This window comes from Amblyomma mixtum, chromosome 10, assembly GCF_055824585.1.
Source record: "Amblyomma mixtum isolate Tamu chromosome 10, ASM5582458v1, whole genome shotgun sequence".
NCBI classification, from domain to species: domain Eukaryota; kingdom Metazoa; phylum Arthropoda; class Arachnida; order Ixodida; family Ixodidae; genus Amblyomma; species Amblyomma mixtum.
The window spans coordinates 8,971,052-8,996,137 of NC_143021.1; the positions used below are offsets into that span (position 1 = coordinate 8,971,052).

Here is a 25,086-nt window from a genome sequence, read left to right on the forward strand (position 1 = left end):
TGCATGCTTAGTAAAACACGTTGCGGGGCTAGTTGGTTGTGCAAACATAGTTGGAGTCAGCGCCCGTCCTGTCATGTCCTTTGTGTATTCGTCCTAAAAGTTAGCACTGCTTAAATTTGAACGAAAGGAGATGCATGTTGTTGGATACAGAGAGGTATAAAAGGAAAAAAAATATATAGAATCATGTTAACTGTTATCAATTTACAGTATGTAACAGGATGTACAGGAAAGTCATGCAGTCAACAGTGCAATCACTTTTCTTTTGTATATTTTTTGACTTCTGCATTGATATAAGAGGTCATAAAAATTTCTGCTTTCATTCAGAAAGGTAGTCACATGGTATCTAATAGTTTTGAACCCGTAATTTGTTCTTGCTTTCGGTGCTCTTAAAGCCATGTGCCGAAGGTGATATGGGTTTTGCGGTAGCTATGGATGTTGCGTCGTCCTGTAAAAGCCGACCGTTTATTCTGTTTTCGTGACAATCAAATAAATTGGAGCTGAGTACTCCAGAATTAATTGCCAGCCGCACCTCTCTCTACTCCATGCGACCTTTTCAAACGCCTCTGTTCCCGTAGTCGGCGCGAGACGTGGCGCCACTAATAGGGAGTCGTGGCTTACGTCATAGCGCGAGCTGCTGGCATGGCTGGCAAAGGCTGCTCTGTGATGTTCCGCCTCCTTGACAGAGAGAGAACACAAATTTTGTTGCACGCTTCCCTCGGTATGGTACCAGTCCACCGCGGTGCCTCAGTGGTGCGGTACTCGACTACTGATTTCGAAAAACGCGAGGTCGACGCCGGCTGCGATGGTCGCATTTCACTGAAGTCGAAATGCTATAGGCCCGTGTGCTCTCCGACCACAGTGCACGTTAAAGAATCCCAGGTGATTGAAATTATCCGAAGCTCTGTAATATGACGCCCCTTATAGTGGAAGAACGCTAACATTATCTAAATTCGTAAGAAAGGGGACGTCAAGGACATGAAAAATTACAGGCTGATCAGTTTACTGTCCGTTGCGTACAGAGTGTTTACCAGGCACACCACACTCGCTTGGTTCAGCTAGAGACATCGGTTCTCCAGATTCTTACCACCCTCCAGGCACAATCAAAGCAATTGGAATCCTTCACTTCTATGCTCCAATCCGTCCATGAGTCACTGCCCCCAGCAAAAAAGAAGGAACGCGTACCATCGCGAGCCTCTACCTCTCCACTATCATAATGGCGTTTGGCGAGGACCTCGAGATTGTGCAGTGGAACTGCCGAAATCTTCGCCACAATAAGAACCCCCTCCACCAGTATCTCCTAACCCGCCCCTCCCTGCCCCATTTTATCCTTCTCCAGGAGACTCGGACTGCCCGCACTGTCCCAGGCTACCGCGCCTACCGTGCCACTACGTCCACACCACTTGCGTCTATTTATGTACGCAGCGACGTGCTCGTGGAGCCACTTGACATCCCCTCCACCCTCCTTAAATATTTAGTTGGTGTGGTCTATTACCACCCTTCTTCCTGCGTCTCACTCACCTTTTTGTCTTTCTACAACCCCCCTGTCACCTCCTGTTTATTCTCTGCCCTGGGAAAGTGTTGTGTCCCCTTATTGCTTTTGTGTGTGTGCGCCCCCTCCTAACGACCACTCGCATTCCCCTCCTAACGACAGTTCGCATCCTCCTCCTAACGACCACTCAATCCTCCTCCTAACGACCACTCGCATCCCCTCCTAACGACCGCTTGCCCCTCGTCGCACGCTGTCGCCGGATGCCCCCCCACGGTGCGCCCCCGCACCCTCCTCCTGTTCTGGGAAGCCACTCCCTGCCGTGGACGCTTCTCCACTCCCTCCTTTTTTCGGGCGGCCAGTTCGGCTCCTGCCTCGGTCGACGCTGGTCGCACCCTCATCGGCTTTAAATAAACGAAGTCTAAAAGTACCGTGTGCGTCTTTCGCTGCATTCAACACAGCGACCGGACACGACAGTGGCGACGAGAAAGTGGATTCGACCCGCGCTACGCAACGCTATTGACAAGCCATGGCTACGCGAGGGTTTCCCAATCAGATACCAGAATTCAACGGCTCATCGTGGTCATCGTGGGTTGGACGCCTTCAGTTCTACTTTGAAGCTAACAACATCACAGACCCAGCCTTGAAGAGGGCCAACCTGCTGACGCTGTGCGGGGAGCAGACCTACGATACTGTCTGCGCCCTTATTCAGCCAAGCACACCAGCGGCAGTGTCTTACGACGACATCGTAAAAGCGCTGCAAAAGCACTACGACCCAAGGCCATCCGAGGTCTACAGCCGGGCTCGCTTCCAACGACGAGATCAACTGGGAGGAGAAACTGTGAGCGCCTACGTAGCCGCGCTCAAGAAGCTCGCTGCCGACTGCAATTTTGGAACGCTGTCGACAACAGCTACCGGGCAGGAGGGAGACGCAGCTTCTTCTGCTAACACCACCATGCTTCCCTTGGACGTGATGTTACGCGACAGATTTGTGTGCGGACTGAGTGACGAGTCACTGCAGCAGCGCCTGTTCGCTGAGAAGGACCTCACATTCAGCAAAGCTTACGACATCGCCGTTCGAGCGGAGAGCGCCGGTCACCAGCAGAGAGGGATTCGCCGGAACACCGAGCCGGTACACCAGACAAGCAACCAGGTGCGCAAGCCTTCTGTTGTTGTAAAATCGGTCAAAAAGGCACAACGCTGCTGGCGGTGTGACGACCAACACAACCCCCAGGGATGTCGATTCCAGTCAGCCACGTGTAATTTTTGCCACAAGCGAGGGCATATCGAAAGAGCATGCATTACGAAACGGAGACTTGCCAAGATAAAGTCACCTTCCCAGCCTAATCACAGCGTCAACGCCTCAGAGAATACACCGCTATCTGATCTCCATGGAACAACATCAGCAACACCATCTGTGTTGTACGACCTGAACACCATGAATCTCGGCACGCGACCGAAGATTTTTACAGAAGTAAGCGTACATCACCAGCTGATTAAGTTCGAGGTGGACTCCGGCGCAGCCTGTACTCTGATCAGTGAGGACACGTTCCGAACTTCATGGCCATCTGACGCACCCGCCCTGCAACAAGACGACACGCACCTGCGAACGTGGTCAGGACAGAATCTGCCACTATTGGGCTCTGCCAACGTGCAGGTTAACTACAACGGCCAGACCCATACGCTACCTCTGCTTGTTGTGAAGGGCACAGGATCAAGCCTTCTAGGGAGAAACTGGTTTTCTCCACTAGGCGTGATGATATGCGGCATACACCAGACGCCGAGCCAGAACATGGTTGAGCAACTGCAAGAGAAATACGAAAGAGTATTCTCGGAAGAGATTCCAGGAAACGAAGGGCCCCCGGTCACACTGGAGTTGTTGGACAACGCGCAACCCAAATTTCTGAAGGCCAGGCCGGTGCCGTTTGCTCTCCGAGATTCAGTTGAAAAAGAGTTGGACAAACTGGAGCAGCAAGGTGTCATCGAGCCGACGCAGCATTCAGAATGGGCCACACCACTTGTCGTAGTTCGCAAGAAGAACGGAACCATACGCCTCTGCGGAGACTACCGGAGCACCGTCAATCTTGCGACTAAAGCGTCCTCTTACCCGCTACCGACACCTGAAGAAGTATTCAGTGTACTGCGTGGCGCAAGGGTCTTCAGCACATTGGACCTCACCCAGGCGTATCAGCAGCTGAAGGTGAGCGAGTCAACTGCTGAATTATTGGCAATTAACACACTGAAAGGCTTGTACAAAGTCAAGCGACTGCCTTTTGGCGTAGCTGCAGCCCCGGCCATATTTCAAAAATTCATGGAGACAGTGCTTCAGGGCATCCCAGGAGTTTGTGTCTACCTTGACGATGTCATCATCAGTGGCACTTCCACTGAAGAGCATGCAGTGCGCCTAGAGCTCGTTCTCGAAAGGCTAGCAAACGCTAATTTGTGCATAAGCAAATCGAAGTGCTGTTTTGCGGTGCCAGAGGTGCAATTTCTGGGACACCGAATTGATGCGGAAGGCATTCACCCTACCGAGGACAAAGTGCGAGCGATCACAGAAGCACGAGCTCCAACAAACAAGCAGGAGCTACAGGCTTTTCTCGGACTCTTGACGTTCTACGACCGGTTCTTGGAACAAAGAGCTACCGTGGCCAACGACTTATACCAACTCCTTCGGAAAGATGTGACATGGACATGGTCGCCACGCCATCAGCGGTCATTCGATGCCCTGAAAGACCTGATTCGAAGATGTACAGTCCTCCGCCACTACGACGAAAGGAAGCCTCTGCTTTTGGCTTGCGACGCATCACCGTACGGAGTCGGCGCGGTTCTATCGCAAACTGACGAGCAAGGAAGGGAAGCTCCCATCGCCTTCGCCTCACGTACGTTGTCGCAAGCAGAACGCAACTACGCGCAACTTGACAAAGAAGGGCTAGCCATCGTCTACGCAGCGACACATTTTCACCAGTACATTGCCGGCCGGAAGGTGACCTTTATAACCGATCACCGACCGCTATTGGGCATTCTGGGACCACAAAGGCCTATGCCACCAACTTTGTCTCCGCGAATGACACGTTGGTGCATCAAACTCTCAGCGTACGACTACGCTCTGGTCTACCGCAATGGGAGTAAACATCAAAACGCCGATGCGCTAAGCCGTCTGCCACTAGACGCAACTGTTGACGAACCATTTCCACCAGGAGACGTTCTGATGTTCGAAGCACTGCCAGAACCTCCGATTACAGCAGGCACAGTTGCAGCATCTACGCAGAAGTGCGCAGCTCTCCGGCTAGTTTACACAGCTGTTCAACAAGGCAACGTGCATAAACTCAAAGGGGACAACTTCGACGCTTACCGCAGGCGAGCTACAGAGTTGAGCACCCATCGCGGCTGCATCATATTTGGGTCCCGAGTTGTGATGCCGAGAGAACTACGCGCACAAGCTATGTCTCTCATCCACGCCGGACATCGGGGCATCGTTGCAATGAAAAAGTGTGCCAGAAGCTACATGTGGTGGCCTGGCATTGACAACGACATCGAAACAGTGGTGCGAGAATGCAAGCCTTGCCAGAGCAGCCGGAGCGCCCCGCCGAAAGCTCCTGTCCCAGAATGGGAAAAGCCAGACACACCATGGCACACACTGCACATTGATTTTGCAGGACCAATTGAGGGCTGCACTTTCCTTGTGGTCGTAGATGCCTACACAAAGTGGCTTGAGATAAGGCAAATGGGACAGACGACTTCGGCAGCAGTCATTGACAACCTCCGATCACTATTTGCAACGTTCGGCCTGCCGCGCAAGGTAGTGTCGGACAACGGAACACCGTTTGTGTCTGCGGAGATCCTCAAGTTTTATCGCGACAACGGGATCTCATCAGTTACATCGGCCCCCTACCACCCAGCGACAAACGGACAAGCCGAGCGCTACGTAGCCGAGCTAAAACGCGCCCTTGAAAGAGATCAGACAGGCTCGATGCAGCGCCGCCTTGCGCGCTTTCTCTTCAAGCAGCACACGACGGTTCAGAGCACAACAGGCGAGACCCCCTCGAAAATGATGTTCGAGCGTGAAATGCGAACCCAGCTCACAGCCATCCTCCCCGAGCCAAAGGCAGAGACGTTCCGGGAAGAAAAAGCAATTCCGCGCTGCGGCACGCTTAATGAGGGGCAGCGCGTCCTCGCCCGACAGTTTCTGAAAAAGCCACGCTGGGAGGAAGCTACAATTGTCAGACGCATAGGCCTGCGCTCTTGGCTCGTCAACATACATGGCACAGTAGCACGCCGACATCTCAACCAGCTGCGTAGATTTACGACGCCGTCTGAGAGCTGTCCGCCAGCGGAGAGAACACGTGCACCATTTTCCCACATAGCCTGGCACCTCTTCCCGGAAGAAGAGACTTCGCCCAGGACAGACCCAGGAGACACAGCGAACAACAGCCAGCCTACAAGTGTTTCTCCCCCGAGCGCACAAAGCCAGCGCGCCTCCACGCGTGAGCGCCGACCCCCTGCACGATACCAGGCAACTTTCTAAGGGGGAAGGAAGTGTTGTGTCCCCTTATTGCTTTTGTGTGTGTGCGCCCCCTCCTAACGACCACTCGCATTCCCCTCCTAACGACAGTTCGCATCCTCCTCCTAACGACCACTCAATCCTCCTCCTAACGACCACTCGCATCCCCTCCTAACGACCGCTTGCCCCTCGTCGCACGCTGTCGCCGGATGCCCCCCCACGGTGCGCCCCCGCACCCTCCTCCTGTTCTGGGAAGCCACTCCCTGCCGTGGACGCTTCTCCACTCCCTCCTTTCTTCGGGCGGCCAGTTCGGCTCCTGCCTCGGTCGACGCTGGTCGCACCCTCATCGGCTTTAAATAAACGAAGTCTAAAAGTACCGTGTGCGTCTTTCGCTGCATTCAACACAGCGACCGGACACGACAGAAAGTTCCTTCACTGTCTTCCTTCTAACTCCCATCTCCTCTTTTTGTGGTGACTTCAATGCCCCTCACACACTCTGGGGCTACCCTTAAACCCTCAAACCCGGCCGCCTCCTCCACTGTCTGGCCCAGGAACGCCACCTCACCCTTCTTAATACTCCTGGCTGCCCTACTCGAGCGGGCAATGTATCACAGCGCCCCACGACACCTGACCTCACTTTCTCTCGGGGTTCACTTTCCTTTCACTGGCAGGTGACAGCCGAAACTCTTCGCAGTGACCACTTTCTCGTCCATATTCACACCTCTCTTTCCCACATCCCTCGATGTCATCCGGTCATTCACACTGACTGGCACGCCTTCCGCACTAATCTCGCCTCCGACTCCTTTCAGTCCTACGACGACTGGACGTCGCGCATCACTGCAGCGCTCACGTGCAGTAGCCGTCGCATTCGCACTGGTCACACAGTCCCAGACCCAGATCCTCACCTTCTCCGTTTATGGCGTCGCTGTAAACGTCTTCAACGCTCCTTTCGCTCCAAACTCCACAATGCCCAACTCTCCTCCCGGATCACTGCTCTGCGGGCCGAGATCGTCACCCACTGCACCTCACTCGAGCACTCTCGTTGGAGTGCTCTTTGTAACCGTCTTGACTCTGCTTTGCATTCGCCATCCACATGGTCTCTCTTCAAATCCCTCCTTGGCACTAAGCCTGCCCTTGCTCTAACTAAAGCCCTCACTCAGGGGACTCCCTCTGATGTTTTTGATCAGCTCGCCTCTCTCTACCTCCCTCCCCATGTGGCACCCTCCTACCCGGTGTACTCGGGCGGACCTAACCCCGATCTGGACCGCTCCTTCACTCTCCGAGAGCTCGAATCGGCTCTGGCTGCTAATGCTACACGCTCGGCTCCCGGTGAGGATGCCATTACATATACCACACTTTGCAACCTTCCTGACTGCGCAAAAGAATTCCTCCTTCAAACCTACAATGAGGCCTGGGACAGCGGCTGCCTGACCACCTCCTGGACCTCCTCCCCCATTTCTATGATTCCAATGCCGGGCAAACCTCCCTCTCTCTCTAACCTCCGCCTAATCTCCCTGACATCGTGCGTTGGTAAGACCCTTGAGCGAATGGACTTGACTCGCCTCTCTAATTTTCTCGAGGCGAGAGAGTTCTTCCCCCATTCTCTCATCGGCTTCCGACGCCGCGTCTGTGCACAGGACATGTTTCCGATTCTCCAGCACACCTTTCTGTCACCTACCCCCACTCAAATTCACGTACTTGTGACCGTCGATGTTCGCAAGGCCTTCGACAGTGTTTGCCACGACCACATCTTTTCCCAACTCGACTGCTTAGACTGTGGCCCCAGCATGTACTCTTATATCCATTCATTTCTCTCTAAACGTGTGGCTCACTTTCGAGTAGACACCCATCTGTCCGACCCCCACACCTCACCCGTGGCACTCCTGAAGGTGCTGTTCTCTCTCCTACCCTTTTCAATTTTACTATGGCCCCTCTCGCCTCCCAGCCAGCTGAAATTCCCGACCTGCATCATATATTTTACGCCGATGACAACACTCTTTGGTGTTCGTCGGCCTCTCCCGGTCACGTACAGGACACCCTGCAAAGTGGCCTAGATTTCATTGACTCCTTTCTCACCACCGCTGGCCTCTCTCCTGCTCTTGAAAAATCCGAGCTTCTTCTTCTCAACCATTCCTCATACCAGCGCTCACACAACCACTTCGTCTCTCTCCACCTTTCTGGCTCTCCCATTCCTGTCGTCACGCAGTGCAAAGTTCTTGGCTTTCCTTTGCACGCAGCCAAGAACGTGCAAGCCCTCCACCACGCTGTCACCACCTGCCACTCCGTAACTCATCGACTGCGGCGCGTGGTCACTCGGCGCTCAGGTCTCCACGAGGCTCACGCGTGCCGAGTTGCCCACACGCTGGCCCTCAACAAGGTCTTGTACTTTGCACCCTACATTTCCTTCAATCAGACTCAACACTCTCGAGACTGCCCTTGTGGGCCTCTGCAAGGCAGCTCTCAGCCTCCCTATCACCACCTCTACCGCTAAGATATTTGCCACAGGCCTCTTTCATCCTCTCCGTTCTCTTCTCTCTCTCCATCATGACTCGCAGCTTGCCCGCCTTTCCCTTACCCGTCAGGGTCAGTGGTTACTGACTCAAGCGGTTATCTCGCCCATTCCCATCGCCCCTTTTACCTCTCCTATCGCAACCCCGGCTCCCAATCTTCGTATCCTTCCTCTCCCGACCAACATGTCCCCCGTCCTGCACGCCGGCCGTCCTCGTGCGGCCGCGCAGCACCATTCCCCTCTCTTTGATACCCAGGGTGTAGCCTACACGGATACCGCCTTCGTGGCTCCTCGAGGTTCCTGCGGCTACGCCCTGTACCATCCCCACCTCCCCGCTCCTGAAACCCACACCAGCGGGCCGTATCTACACCCTCCGGATACTCTGTACCTCGAGGTCCTCGCCATTGCGCATGCCCTCCAGTCATTTTCTCTCCTTCCCTCTCTTCAGGAGTACACAGTCTTTTCAGACTCACAACCGCTATACACCACATACAGAAACGCACCCTAACCCCTTCTCTCCAACAGGAGGTCGAACGAGCGGTCTCCGCACTGCATCCTTCCATCGTTTTCCTCCGCCGGGTCCCTGGGCATTCAGGGATTGACGTGAGCTGACCCATCAGCTCGTCCGCAACACACTTTTCCGGGCACCGTTGATCCCCTGGCCCAAGCCCTCGGAGGACGGTGGGAAACTCACCCTTCGCCGCATTATAAAAGAGGTTTACCTCGAGCTCCGCCTAGACAAATGCCTTTACCCTCCCTCTCATCCATCGCTCACGGTGCCGGAGGCTCGCCTTCTTCGGCACATCCAATTGAATGCAGTTATCACCCCTTCTCGCCTCTTTCTCTGTCGCTATCGATCAGACCCTTCCTGTCCCAACTGTCCCTGTATCTATGCGGACCTGGCCCATTGCCTCTTCTATTGCCGGGCTGCTCAGCAGTCGGGTTCCGTGTTGTCCAAGTATCTTCTCTGTCTGTGTTTTTTTTGCGCTTGTACGTGTCTCCTACCCCCCACGTTCTTTATCCATCACCACCTGGCTCGACTGGCTTGGCACTGAAGGGGAGGAAGAACAGCGACTTCAGGTCGCCCAGGCGGTCGACATGCTCGGCCTGTAAATAATGGCCGAATAAAGGTCTTTTACTACTACTACTAAGGTAATCGCGGATAGTCAGGACAACCTTCGACTTAAGTCAACCAAATGATCAGGCAGGCGTTCATAAAGGATGCTTGACAATTTAAAATACTCACACTATCAATCAGGTGACACAGCAATGTAAAGAATGTAACGGACCCCTGTATATAGCCTTCATTGATTACGAGAAACCATTTGACTTAGTTGAAACCTCAGCAGTCATGCAGACGTTGCGCAATCGAGATGTTTAAGAGCGTGGTAGATGAGGGGCATGTAATGCAGAGGCAAAATAACCGCTCGTCCTTAAGGTTAACGGAGTGGATTCGAAGAGAAGGCAAGCGTAGCAGGGGGTGGCAGAAAGTTTAGTGAGTGGATGAGATTAAGAACTTGGCGGGCATAGGGTGGCCGCAACTGCCAGGGGAAAGGGTTAATTGGAGAGACATGGCAGAGGTCTTTGCCCTGCAGTAGTCAGGCTGGTGATGATGATGATGATGATAGTCTGAGTTGCTTTGGGACTTTTAACACCATAAAACCGAACCGAGCTTTGCGAGCATGTGATGAAACTTGACCGGAACATTTTTTCTTGCTTTTTTCAGCACCAACATTCGTATTTCAATGGGTCTTCGACGAAGCCCAGATGGCTGTGAACAACGTCGCTGCCCCATCAAGCAAGGCTCACTGGGACTACATTCATGCCCTAGGGAGCAAGCTACGCAAAACTCTCATGAATGTGACGTAAGCCTGATTCATACATCGCCTAGTCCCGGGACTAGCCGCTAGTGAAGGAGGGTGGTGCCTAGGATTGACGATCATCCCCAGCAAACGCATGGTTGAGTAGTCTGGTATTTAGTGCGGGAAATATGTGAATTGAACCGTAGGTTACGCATGACAGAGGTTGTCATGGAAACTTTCATCATAATTCATAACCACACTTCAGCGTTCCGATATCAATATATATGTTATATTTTACGGCCAGCAGCTGAACGGTGGTCACTGAACCGTGCGAGCTAGGGTCAATGCTCGTTAAGGATGACTTGCTTATCTTGCGGTTAGCTTCCACACCTGTTATATAAATCTCTTTTTACTTCTAAAACATGCGAGCTCGAAAATAATTGAAGGATTAATTTATTTATTTATTTATTAGTACCTCAAAGGCCCACTAGCGGCATTACATCAGGTGTAGGCATACATATCGTTTAAATAAATCAGTGATGAATGATTTGAAGGATTCCAGGCCAGGATGGATGAAAGCTTCAGCGGGCAGGTCATTCCAGTCTCTTGCGGTCTGGGCGAAGAATGATTTCAGGTGCGCAGAAGTGGATGCCCGAGGTGTATGAACAGCTTTCGGATGACTGATGCGAAGTGAAAGGCGGTGTGCAGAGGTGATAACTGAAGACTCAAAGGAGAATGATAAAACCTGTGGAAAAGGCAGAGTCTGGCTATTTTTCGACGGGATTCAAGGCCTTATGCAGGAATAGCAAAGGCGGGAGGTAGTGGGCGCGAACAGGGCTTCCGCTGGCAGCGCCACCACCGCGTCGTAACAGGAGGCGTGCTGTTCTCGAACCGGTCAGCATACCTACTGTCAAAGATGAGGTACCATGGTCGTACCGGAGAGGGAATGAGGGAGGTCGGAGACGAGGATGCGGGAAAAGACAAGGAGAGAAAACTTTATACAGCAAAATTTACATTATTTACAAGTGAGCTCGGTAACGAGACGCTCACTGCTGGAACGCTTCATGAGGAAAGCACATGATGAGACTATCAGATGAAAAAAGTTCCTCGGCCATACCGCTGCCGAGGTTTTAAAGAGTGCCCTTTCCCGGCCTGCCGAGGAAGGAAGTTCTCAGTGGCACCAATCACAAACGCACACACACTCCTGAGGGATCACCGCCGTCACGCGCTGGGAGAGGGGGAACGATGCCATCCACGTAGCGCAGACGCCGGAATGTCCACGAGCGGCGTTCCCGCGCAGTTCATGCGTTCGAACGTGCGTTCGCACGCGGGGTAGGGGAGACGCTCGCTCGACCGGGCAGACCGACGCGGCTTCCGTGGCAATCCAGGCGCTCACCCAACGCGCGTCTCGGGGTTAATCGGCGTTCCGCTGCAGCCATGCCGTTTTCTTCCCCACGACGAAGGCGAAACGTAACAGACTGCCCCGCCGGGAGAAGGAGATCCCGATGGACAGGGGACAACATCCGCTATCCGGAGGGATGTCGCCTGAGGCTGGTCTTAACCGGAGTCGGTTGTCTCTCGGCGGTTCTGGAGCTTAGCGCACCCTGGCACGTGCAGGTTCACAAAGGGCACCTTAATGTTACTCGTGCTCCGCTAGCGTTAGAACCTCGCCGAAAACCCAACCGCTCAGTCAGCAACCACGACACAATCCCCACCAAGCAATGCCAGGCTCTTTCCTTCTTACAAAGCCAATTAATCCCTGGGAGTAGTCCACCAGCACTTAGAAAGTGTCCACAAATTTGCACATTACACAAGAAAGCGTATCTCAATTTAAAACAATAAACAAAACCAATAGGTTCAAAATCCTACAAAAGGAAAAAAATTGCTGAGGCTTAGCTTAGGTTACGCCAAGTCAGATGCGAAGCATATTGTCGCCGAGTTGCATATCGAGCACGCCGCTTGGCTATTCGTTCTTCACGCTCTTCATCAGTCTCTGTAGCACGCCGCAACTTTAGCTTCTCATTCCAACGAGCAGCCCTGTCTCCAGGAGGCATCTCTATCCCGTGTACGCCTAGCAGAGGCAGGCGCACCCCCTTGTATACCGCCGCTCCAGCATCACGTGTTCACTACAGCGCTCCTAGCGGCAGAAGCAGGAAACACATTGGTCGCGACGCCTCGCGCGACGGCGCGAGCTGGGTCCCCGTTTCTCCTATGTCGTTACGTCACGCATCACGTGGTCCTCCTTGGTCGCGACGCCTCGCGCGACGGCGCGAGCTGGGCCCCCGTTTCTCATCTGCTGTGACGTCACGCACCACGTGGTCATCCTTGGTCACGACGCCTCGCGCGACGGCGCGAGTTGGGCCCCCGTTTTATGCGAAGCATACTAAAATAGCCCAACCCAGCTCCTCGAGCGCGGCGGTGTCGTTACCATTGACCTTTCGTGACCTCCATGTCATACCACATGATGCGTGACGTCACAGCAGATGAAAAAACGGGGGCCCAACTCGCGCCGTCGCGCGAGGCGTCGTGACCAAGGATGACCACGTGATGCGTGACGTAACGACATAGGAGAAACGGGGCCCCAGCTCGCGCCGTCGCGCGAGGCTTCGCGACCAATGTGTTTCCTGCTTCTGCCGCTAGGTGCGCTGTAGTGAACACGTGATGCTGGAGCGGCGGTATACAAGGGGGTGCGCCTGCCACTGCTAGGCGTACACGGGATAGAGATGCCTCCTGGAGACAGGGCTGCTCGTTGGAATGAGAAGCAAAAGTTGCGGCGTGCTACAGAGACTGATGAAGAGCGTGAAGAACGTCTAGCCAAGCGGCGTGCTCGATATGCAACTCGGCGACAATATGCTTCGCATCTGACTGGGCTTAACCTAAGCTAAGCCTCAGCCATTTTTTCATCTGCTGTGACGTCACGAATCACGTGGTATGACATGGAGGTCACGAAAGGTCAATGGTAACGACACCGCCGCGCTCGAGGAGCTGGGTTGGGCTATTTTAGTATGCTTCGCATAAAAACACCAGCAAACAGCAACTTTGATGCTGATTCTTGTGCTAGGGACCTCGACTTAAGCTATCGGCGATGCCGTTGAGACTTCCCCTTTTTGTAAACCTTGCATAACCCCTCAAGGCTTCGCTCAAAACCAGACAATGCCATAAAGTCAAGCGACTCCAGGCGCTTATGCTAGTGGCCTACAATGGCCCGTCTGGCTAGCACTTCTCGTTTTGGCGGACGCTGCTACACATGGGCACCACTAGTGCATGTTTCAAAACAATTTTTATCAAAGGAAACGCTTCCAATGTAAACAACACGTCCGAAACCTATTCCTGCTCAAAACTTTTTTTCTGCAGGAAAGCCAAAAAAAAAGAAAAAGCAAACAGCAGAGACATGCTCGGAATCCGCTGCTAACGAGCCGCGCCGCGGCTCAAAGGGGTTGCCTATTCTTCAACCGCGCCCTGCGCGGTCGCACACCAACGGTGGCTTTAGCAAAGGACAATCGACAATATCGAAGGGCTTAACTGCGCTTCGACACCTGCTAGCCCCAGACGCCATGTAACTACGATTTCTTCCGCACCCCGGCCGCACGTCTTCAACACCCGAGCAGCGTCTGAGCATTTGAATGCGAGGGGGTGACGGTCGCGTATGAAAGAAACGCCTACGAGAACTCCTTTCTCGATTCGGCAATGTCCTTCGACTGGAACGCGTTCTGCGGCGTTCTTTCATGCGGTAGCTGGGCGTCCTTCTCTGCGACCCGCTGCGAGGTTCACACGTCCTACAAGAAGTACCGCAGGGTCGCCACAACGGGTCAGGTGGCTTTCGTTTTTTCTGAACGCGCCCAGTCAGTCTGGCCCTTTTTCGGCGCATGTCGCGTTTGGAGTACCGTGATGACAGCCTCGGACGATTACGCTGCTGGCCGGCCTTAAACTTTACAATGTCCTCGGCCCGTACTTCGTCCGTTCTTTCGAGAGCACCCCTCGTCTTGGCTCGTAGCGCAGACGCCGGAATGTCCACGAGCGGCGTTCCCGCGCAGTTCATGCGTTCGAACGTGCGTTCGCACGCGGTGTAGGGGAGACGCTCGCTCAACCGGGCAGACGGACGCGGCTTCCGAGGCAATCCAGGCGCTCACCCAACGCACGTCTCGGGGTTAGTCGGCGTTCCGCTGCAGCCATGCCGTTTTCTTCCCCACGACGACGGCGAAACGTAACACTACTCAATATAGACACCATAGGTAGCGCAACATAGCTGCCGCTCTCAGCCTTCGACCACGTTCCACGTGGTAGTCGCGATATAACTGGTCATACGGCTCCTCTGCTATCGCTAAGTATGGGGCAGGTGTACGCTCTTTAATCTACAATGGGAAAGTAGTTAAGGCCAGTACAGAATCCCGCAAACCAATTACGAGAACGTCTGTTGCGCATCACAAAATGGAATAATAAAATACTGGGAGAACTTCACAACACGTTCAGGAGGGGTAGGCGCTTGGATGACAGCCGGTTCGTAATTCTTCAATGCGTAGAAATATCTAGGGCGGAGAACAGACCTCTGTATTTAGCCTTCCTGTATATAAGCGGTGCTTACGGCAACTTAAACACGAAGCGACTAGAGAAGATATTTAACGCTTTCAGCACCGCACTGTGAAGCAATGTTTCAAAGGCGAAAATTTTGGTTAAATTTACACGCACTTTCCCAAATGAAATGGGAAATAAAATGTCGCCCCATCCACAACGACAAAGAATAATTTTTTCTATGCTTGTTTTTTGAAATGTTGTCGTTTCCAATATCTAGAATGCTAATGTCGCCTCAAACAGCGTTTATAATAGGTGCAGCGCGATTCCCTTCTTTTTGCTATCTCAGACAACCATATAGCAGCCTCCTATGTTTCCGCAAGTTTTAGAGAAACCACTGTGTTTGAATAATGTTTTCGTCATTGTGAGAACTGTATCGCATTCAGCAATTCAGCAGCTGTTTGAGGCAGGGAAGCATTTCTTAACCAATGTTTTTACAGATTAGCTATGATACGCACCTCTGACAAAGACACACAGTTGGTTCCGCTCAGATCACGTGAGCACCCTCTGCCTGTGTTATGCACTACCTCCGTCATCTTCATGTGGAGGGCGCGCGAGGGCAAAATGGAGAAGGGAAAGCGGGGGGGGGATGGGTTGAGGTTGAGGGGGAATGACCACATTCTGCTCGCCGAGCCTTTATTATGCCTGCTACTAAGGCCGACTAATTGTAACAAGTTTCTGTAACCACAACGTCGCATTTTCTTTTTTATTTACGGGATTGTAAAATATGGCACACATTTTTTTATTTCAGAGCCTTATTCGCACCATCTTGCATTTCACACGAAATTCTGACTAAAAGGTACGTGTTATTTCCTGTCTCTTGTTTCATGAATGTTGCTCGGTTTCTTTACACATAGCGGGTTTACTTTTTTTCTTTTGCTCATAATTATTTCTGTTCCTTTCGCAGAGGCGCCCCCTCTGTGGCTTCGGTCGAGAGAGGGCGCTAGCACCTCGAGCTACTAAGCATTCATTCATTCATTTTCATTCACTCATTTCTTTTCGACGGAATCAGGTGAGGTGTGCATGCATATACAGGGTCTGTTCTGAAAGTAGTAGGACTGGTTTTTTCCTGGGCGAACTGGCGGACGAGAGGTGGTCTGCGCGTGCAGGATCGTGGAAGGGGAATATTAGGAATGCTGGGGAAAATCCGCAGTCGGCTCCCGGCCGTTAAATAGAGGAGGTCGCTTGTACTGTGAACCCCTGTCGAAACGTCTCGTCACGCAGTCATCGAGCGTTTACTGGGTCAGCGATACGCGATCAAATTTTGAGCAAATCTTGGTAAAACCGGCAAAGAGACTCGCAACATAATTAAGGAGGCCTACGGTGACGCTTCCATGGGTAGATCAGGTGTTTTTTGAGTGGCACAAGCTTTTACGAGAAGGTAAGGAAAGAGTGGAGGAAGACGACCACTCCAGACGCCCTTCGACTAGCAAGACCAACGAAAATGTGTAGCGAGTGAACCATTTACTTAACAGTGATCGTAGAATAAGTATCGGAATGATTACTGATGACTTGAGCATTCCTCAAACCCAAGTTTTTGAGACCATGATAGAAAACTTATCCATGAGGAAAGCGTCCGCGAAGTTGGTGCCGGGAGTGTTGTCAGAGGAGGAAAAGGCCAACAGGTAGGATCTTCATCATGTGAATGAGGACCCCAATTTTTTGCCCAGCACATGATGGCAACGCTGCCTCAGCCCCCCTACAGCCTCGACTTGGCCCCGCCAGCCTTTTTTTTATTCCCGAGAAAAAAATCGACGCTCAAGGGGGAACATCACTGATCGGTAGATGTGGTTCAACAGGCCGTGACGAGGGAGCTAAACAGCATTCCGGTCCAGGCGTTCCTGGAGGCGTACCAAAACTGTAAAACTCATTGGCAGCAGCCTGTAGGTGCGTGCTACCTTGAAAAATTGTAATCGTTTGTACTATTCCCTTGAATAAATTTTTGTTAAAAAAATGAGTCCTACTACTTTGGGAACAGACCATGTATACTAGAAGTGTGTGATGAGAGGCTAGTTGGTAAGACATACTGATGAGTTGGTAAGACATACTGGTTCCGTATATGTAGGGCAGACGGGGCGCTGCATTAATAAACGCCTTCAGGAGCATAATAACTCTTTGAGCCAGCACGGTGGGCAGCATTTAGCAAGGCACTGCCAGTCTTGTAAGATCAATGACAAGGATAAACAAGTATTTTGTACGCCGCTTTTCAAGCAAACGGAGATTATAGGCTGCGCGAAGGACATGAAGGCACGCGAGATCTTTGAAGCCTGGCAAATTGCTAGATACGGTGCGGAAAAATGTGTTAGCGAGGCATCGATTCACCTGTATCAGAAGGAACTTGACTTTTTGGGTTGATAAGATTGTGTACTTTTGCTTTGGGCGTTAAGTTTGGTTGCGCATGCGTTGCTCTTGAAGGAAGGTTGTTTTCGACCAATAAATCAGTTGTTAGTCTACGCTCGTCCTGTCTGCTTCTTTTCTGTGTCCTGTTTCCTGCGTAGTTTTGTGTCTTCAGTATGACCATGTATACATTAGATTTTTCCATCCTGCCTGGTGAGCGGAGGCACAAGGCATATTCAAACGCCTCAGAAGGCCTCGGAACCTATATTGCACACAAGGCTCCAGACAGCGGTGCGACGATTGGAAATACGCAATACTGATGGGGCAAATTAAAGAAGCGAGAAAAGTTAAATTGCACTGGTTAGATACAGTACTAAAGGATGTCGCACATGTATTAATGAGAACAAATTTAATTGACTAATATATACTGATACACATAAGTGATCTGCTCACAGACAATACAATAACGTATGAATTACAATGATACCGTCAAGATCGTAATTATGGCCGCAGCGGTGGCTCAGGGGTCATGGCGCTCGGCTGCTGACCTGAAAGACGTGAGTTCGATCCCGGCAGCAGAGGTCGAATATCGGTGAAGGCGAAGTTCTAGAGGCCCGTGTACTGTGCGATGTCAGTGCACGTTAAAGAAGCCCAGGTGGTCGAAAATTCCGGAGCCCTTCACTACGGTGTCGCTCACTGCCTGAGCCGCTTTGGGTCGATACACACCCTTAAAATATAAACTGACTTTCCTTTCTCAAACCTGTTTTTATAAACCAAAAAACAATTAAACTTTGAATCGATTACGTGCTCTGCTATTTTTGAAAACATTCGTAACATAGGTCTGTAATTGCCAAGGGTTGTTCGATCACCGTCTCTATACACTGTGCAGACGAAAACGATTTTCGTCTTGTTAGGAAGCAACCTGTCTCGAGGCATAAGATTACATATGTGCTACAGAGGAGCACATAAAATATCTACAGTCAACCACAGATATCCGCGGTGCGTACGATTAAGATCCGAATCTGAAGTGCCAGGTGGGGATGTCCGTAAGGCATGCCTACGTACGTCCATATTCGTACATACGCATCGGAGATTTTGAGTATGTCTGAGGGACATTCGTTATCGGATGTCTGGCGGATATCCGCTGATGGATGTCCGGCGGGCATCCGTGAATATCCCTCGAGGGATTTGAACTTACGACATCGTATACATAGTTTGTTTTTCTCACATAAAAAAAAAAGTTAAAAGAAACTCTCTGTTGCAAACGACAAAATTCAGCCTACCAAATTTCTATACCCGCAATTAGTTTAATATTGGGATTAATAAATTGAGATCATTCGAGTATAGTGCTGGTATGAAAGAAACTGAATTAAACTAATTGCGTGATTTTCTGCCACCAGTGCTCTTTTCTCCAACAGCATTCCGCTGAGGTAACCGAGGCATGCTGCTTTCCATGTAAAGTAAACTCCTACCATGGGCCGCGGCAGAGCGTCAGTCCCAAAAGTCGATCCAATCCTATTCGTCAGCCACCATTTCCGGCGCGGTCTTTGCGTAGTTTTTCATCGCGTCGTGCTTCTTTCGACCTTTATTTTTGCTGCAGTACAAGTTTTGTTTGTTCTGTGGTTGTTTGGCTGTGTTATAAATTTGATGCATCACCTATGCGCTCGACAAGACCTTATGCACCTGAAGCGCTCGTGAAAAAGATCCGTTGTCGGACTGCGCCTGGCCCGTTGTTGCTTCGGATGAATGAAACAGCCTGGTGTGTTCACTCAAGCCATGATTGAGAGCAACACAATCGTGGCGCGCGAGTGCGCTACTCACGTGATTTTTTGTATTTCGCGGACTTTTTTTGGAGGCCTTAAAAACGATACACATGAGGCTTTCTTTATCTCAAATAAATAGATTGGGGTTTCGGAAGGCGCTTTCCAACTTTGCTGTTCACATTTGCTGTCTAAAGCCAATATTCACGCGTTTAGAAAAATTATCTTAATTGCTAACTAATTAATTGAAAAACAAAAACTTCTTATGATGCGCAAGCCAGTTGGTAGATGTATCTACGTGGTTTCCCTGACCTACCTCAAATATTTTATATTTTAACCCTTGGCTAAAGTTAGCGTGGACACCCTGTATATACTGGCAGACTACAAACCTGCTTCTGTCAAAACGGATGCGGCTTATGACTGAAGAAGTAGGGTCACAGACTTAGTGCGGTGGTGCATCCTTTGCTGAAGTCAAACCTCCAAAGTATTTTGCTTCTACGACGTATGGCACGAAAAAGTCTTCCATAGCGAAAAAAGACCTCTTGTCCACGCACTATCATCAGTCCAACCATCTTTAATAATTCAAGATTGCCTTTAATATTTCATCAGACATTTGAAGTTCATGTGCAAGAACTATTGAAATGACTTATCCATGAAGTGTTGCTGTTCACACTTTTTCCTCGGCATCGACACGAGACAGTTACCTTAATGCTGGGGTAGTCTGAATATGCGAAGTTCATGCCTGCGGCGTCGTCAATTTTTTTTTCTCAAGGGACACTCTCCTTTGTCACGCTTTCTTAGACACGTTATCCTTGTGGTCTCTAGGAATTTATATTGATATACTAACGCCACTAAGTATATTCGTGCATTTTATTCTTTATTGTAGCACGTAACATTGATGGTTCAAATATAATTTTTGGCACAAAATCACTAAGTGTTCACGTCAGACTAAAGGGGAAGCCTCACTTTAAGGATGCTACTGAAACTCAAAATCCCAATTCACTTTTATCCCTTATGATCTCTTGATCGGCTGTGCGTCTAGTAAAGGCCGTTATTATATCCTTTGCTTTATTTTACTCAATCGGTGCCCCTTGGATATGCAGGATCGCGTTCCAGACCGGTTCATGCCTTCATGGCAAACATGCTGCCGACGAGACCTGCGCAACCCGGGTGTAAAATTAAACGCATTGTTGATTACTAAAAATAATAAGAAGAAGCGATGTGCTGATTCTCGTGGGTGTGTTCTTCGCCACTTTTTATTTCAGCGCCTAGAATGGTGCCAGCCAGCCGAAAAGCCCAATGTAATATGGCGTACTGCTGTGGACATTGGGCCATGTTTGTGCCTTTCTAACTGCCATTCTTTCGGTTATGTTCCAGGAGTTGGCAGACCATTGAGATCTGCGGCATATCTCTGCCCGAGGCCCTGCGTTGCTGGGAGTTGCAGAGACATGAACACAATCACCACGAGCATCACCCGAATCACAACCTCTACGATCGGCTTCCAGCGCGAGAGAATGAGACAAGGTGATGCAGAAAGTGATAGGGACCGTCCTCAGTTTACAGTTCTTCTGAACCCTGTTGTTACCGACATGTTGTTTTTTGTTTGAGAAATTAGAAAACAAAATGCACATACCGCGGTGGCGGTACGTTAAGCCTAGAAAGTTAGTAACAGTTATATACATAAAAACAAGTTCCTTGCATGCCTCTTAATAGATTTAAAATTGAGAGTAAAATAATGTTTGACAGATTTCATTATAGTAAATCAGTGTCCTAGCTGTTCAAAAGTTAAATCTATACGCCAATTTCATTTATGTTTAAATCTTACGCAGAATGTTGCTAATTGCTGGGTGATGCGGCAGCTGATTGTTCAGTGCTTTCTACGGGCATAAAGGGACGACAGCGCTCTTACCTTCAACGCTTTTCGTGTCTGCCTTCGCATGTTAGGATTTTCTCGGAAATACACTGAAACCTATGCAGACAAGGTAACTCCTTCTCAGACGCGGTGTTTCTTTGCACAATCTGTGCGCTCTAAATCGAGGCCGAGTTACTGGGTGTTGATACGGGACACTGTTGGGCAAAAGCAGGTAAAACAATATATTTCATGTATATAAAATGTTGATTTCTTGGAAATGAAAATATAGATGACAGTTACCTACACATGCAAAACGTGGGCATGGCAACAGTTTGGTTGTGAAGATGTTAGGATATCATATTTATTTAACGTCATTCCTTTGGAGGGCTCATAGCGAGATTTTGCAGCCGAAAGTTTCCCAGTTCCCATGGACTCCCAGTTTATGCGCGCGTTATTCATTAAGCTTTTTACTATCTTAATCTAATATTAATCTTGTAGTGAAGAGGTTGTTATAACGCTTTCAATTTTTCCCAACTGCAGAGTGATACCTGCAGACTGACGTACAGCTTAAAGCTCTGAGTCTCGCGGAAAAGTTTCTTGACATCTAGATGTTTCCTCAGGACCAAGAGAAAGAGAGAGCTGCTCATGACACACTACTGACGCTCTGCGAGAGCAACCGATGCATGAACAAGGACCGATCACTTCATCACGAATGATGCACGCAAACCCAGTTGGGTAACGCTTCTTGTGGGGAATACGAGCGCTAATGTTTATGACAGAACCTGCTACAACGCAGACACCGAACAGTTAAAAAGTGGAGGGGTGTCTTAAGCTCCGCCTTAAGGATATGACGCGATAGCTAATGGCCATCATGCACAATTCGCCTGCCTCTGCTTAACATTCATAGATCTTTGGGAGGCGGTCACCGGTGCGACTTTCAATCCATATTGCTCTTCGTGAGCAACCTCGCGCGAACAGTCATTAATTCAACCACCACTTGCCACGGTGTCCAGCTTGCTCACGATGTGATGGGCATGTTGTAATGATGCCACATGGATACGTGGCCTAGATTGCTCAGCGGCCTCCTGAGTTGCTTGTCTGGTTTTTTCGTGGATTTTTCCCTCACGCTCAACGACGACTGTGACACCGGGTTTTCTACGGCACAGTCTCCATAACGCTACTACGTTAAAATCTGCAACGAATTTGTCATGCGTCTGCTACTCTGGAAACACTTGGAAACATTCGTGATTCATTTGTACTAATCAATATCCTCGGCTGGCTCTATCATGCGCCACGTGCGCATGCTCCTTTCTCCGAAATTTCATAACCTCATTTGCCCTCCTGGAAATACATCTCTCTCCCACATTTCGCTTCTCTTGAAAAGAACTCATCCATAGTTCATTCCATCTCGGGATTAGGTTAAAGAGGTTCATTTTGTCTAGGTCTATTTATTAGTGGGATACCAACAATTCCAGTTGGTATTCTTACCTGTGGCGCTCTCTGCTTGTATGTAAAAGTTAGCGCTACCCATTTTTATTTGCTGGTTTTGTCATAAAGCGATGAGTGATCGTGCCACTGCCAATGAGACTGTTAGCAAAGTTTACATCCGAAGAAGTCATTCAGAGCATACTCTGAGAAAATGCTCCGTGGCGTAAAGTAGCCTAACTTCGCATTGAAAAGATGTAGACGGGAACTGTTCCTCCTAACAGATCATTATAAATTGTGCAGTTAAGCAGGTTTCCTTTATTTTTGTGCGTTCAACTTTCCCCACAGAATGTTCGCGGACATGTCTGCAACGAGGATGACAAGTGGTCGCGCACAAAAACCCAAGGCGAGACGACGCAAGATGAAGCGCCGGAGAAAGAACTGCCGGCGGAATAGGAAAGGCACGCAGAAAACCAAGAAATCAGATCAGAGTAAGTGAAGGCGCATGAAGGCACGTTAATTCAAAGCCTGTTGACTGACAAATACCCATGTTTTTAATAAAGAGTTTAGTGCTTGCTGGCATGAATATATTTTTGTAGGGAAGTATGTTCGTAAAGTTTATTTTTCTGCCCTCTGTACTCAGGGATGAAAGATCACCAAGCAGTAAGACTTAGCCCTTATCCTTCCGTTGCAGTTCAAGAACAATGATAGCAAAATGAAAATTGCATTATGAATTGTAGCCCAAATAACCTCTAGAATTCATGAGTGAAGAGAATGGCAGTACCTTCTGGATGAATGGCATGGTTTTACTGCTTCCCTGCTGCGGAAGCAGGCAGTATGAATTGGCCTGGCATGAAATGGGAATAATGGTAACAAAAAATTGAATCACGGGTAATGAAAAACGTGCTGTTGCAAAGCTTTTCTTAAGACTTTCTTTTGCTGAGCTTGAAAATTGCACTTGCACACATATTTAAACATTCCCTCCCTGCTGAATAACGTTGTATGATGGAATAAACTCATACAGTTTGTCATACAAATATAATGGACTTATAAAAAGTCATAGAAAATTATCATACAAATGTCATACATTTCTGTAGAATCACACAGTCATCAGAGCGATGTAACAGAATGTCATACAAATTGAAATATATATCATACAAATTGTATGATGTTCTATTGTGAAGCCTCTATGGGGTTATTGCATCAGAGAACTTTTTTTCGGCAGGGCTTGAGATGCAAATTATGTTCTATAGAGCCTATACAGCTCGCGAGTAAGCGCTTCTGTTGTCTTCTTTTGTCAGTCTCGTCTTGTTTCTTCCAAGTTGGCTAAATTGTCAAGTCTGTACTGTTCAACGCCGTGCTTTTCGCAGCGACGGTGGCACCCCCGCGAAGCTCCGTACAGCCGCGGCGGCGCTCCCGCGAGCGTCCGGGCAGCCGGCACGCGCAACATCGTTGGCGTCTGCACGAGGACCTCTGTCAGCACTGGCTGATGGACAGCTGCGCGTGGCCGCAGTGCAACCGCCGCTGCCCACGCATGCTGGACCCGATGACGGGCCGCGAGCTGCGCTTCGCCGACCTGCTCCGCTCCTTCGGCCTCGACGTGGCCGACGTCGCCGCTGCTCTGGGCCTCGACCAGGCGGCGCTGGCTGCTATGGACCCGGAAGCCCTGCTCCACGACGACTGACGCGCCCCTAAGCCGCTGGTTGTCGAGTGCGGTGTGTCTGCCGTTGGACAAGAACCGCGCGGGGACGCTTGGTTGTTTGCAACTAAAATAGCCGTTACAACTGGCACACACAGAGGGACTAGGCACCGGCGGTTTCTCTCGGTGTTTCGCACTATTTCATCCTACTGGTCAGTATGGCGTGGATTTCAGTTGAACGAGGGAAGCAGCTCTCCTGAAAGCAACGTGCTGAGAGACGCTCGACACATTGTGTTGAGCTGTTCCTCGAGGCAGTCGCCCAGCGATTGTAGGTTGGTGCTGCAAGAGGTAGCGAGCAGTAGAGTTCTGGGAGAGGCCCATCACCTACCTTATCAATGCCCAAAAGACTGTAGATATTCGAGGCTTCTCCGTCGCCAATCCATGCATATCCCTCGAGTGGTACAGAGGCCATACTAGCGCAGATTCGCCTATTTATGGAAAGACATTAAGTCCCAGTTTTTCAGTCGCCGTGATCTCAGGCGTACTGCCCTTAAGCCTGTGCCACATTGATTAACAGCCGAACACCAACTTAGCCTGTATTTCAGCAATGGCTGCAAGACACTACAGCTGATTCATTCTGCTAATCTGAACGAGAGTAATTTTAAGGAACACTGAATTCAAGCTGGTTCATAGAAACAGCTGCTCATTTCACAAGTAAATGAATTAGTGCTTTTAGCTATGCCTCTCATCTCGTTTGATGTCCGAGCCCGATGTGCTCAGTTTACATGAGTACTGCTCAGGCAGCCCACTAACGATCGCGCTTATTCTTCCGGCATTGTGCAAGTCGCACTGCAAAATTTTGTTCGTGCCTGGCGTCTCAGCTATAATGATTTCTGCACGCACAGTGTTCATCTTCATAAGACACGGCGTGCACCAAGATTGTTCCATATTGTTTCCTAGAAAATGAAAGTGTAGTACAGGAATCGCAACTCTAGAAAATTTGCTGAACTACATTTCCCGAAGCTGGTCCCAAGTAAAGTTAATTTGAAGTCATTGCGATCGAATTTATCCAGGAGTGGGCTTCGCTCCTTTGATACCCATTGTCGTGAGAGCAAAAGAATAGGATCATTTTCTGCTTGTAATCCCTCTTCCACATGAAGCCACGGTGGAATCATTGTTTCATGGAGAACGTTAGATTTTCTGTCC

General features: G+C 50.1%; 1 protein-coding gene across 1 annotated transcript in view; it reads left to right on the plus strand.

The window, feature by feature from the left end:
- The window catches only part of Notum (palmitoleoyl-protein carboxylesterase notum), a 113,355-nt gene extending 89,331 nt beyond the window's left edge, over nt 1-24,024 (plus strand). Inside the window, exons 9-13 of the mRNA XM_089562453.1 lie at nt 10,223-10,361; nt 15,619-15,666; nt 20,342-20,488; nt 22,578-22,732; nt 23,612-24,024. Coding sequence (XP_089418579.1) covers nt 10,223-10,361; nt 15,619-15,666; nt 20,342-20,488; nt 22,578-22,732; nt 23,612-23,925 — 803 coding nt within the window. The 3' untranslated portion in view covers nt 23,926-24,024. The remainder of the gene's footprint in view (nt 1-10,222; nt 10,362-15,618; nt 15,667-20,341; nt 20,489-22,577; nt 22,733-23,611) is intronic.
- The last annotated feature ends 1,062 nt before the right edge of the window (nt 24,025-25,086 follow it).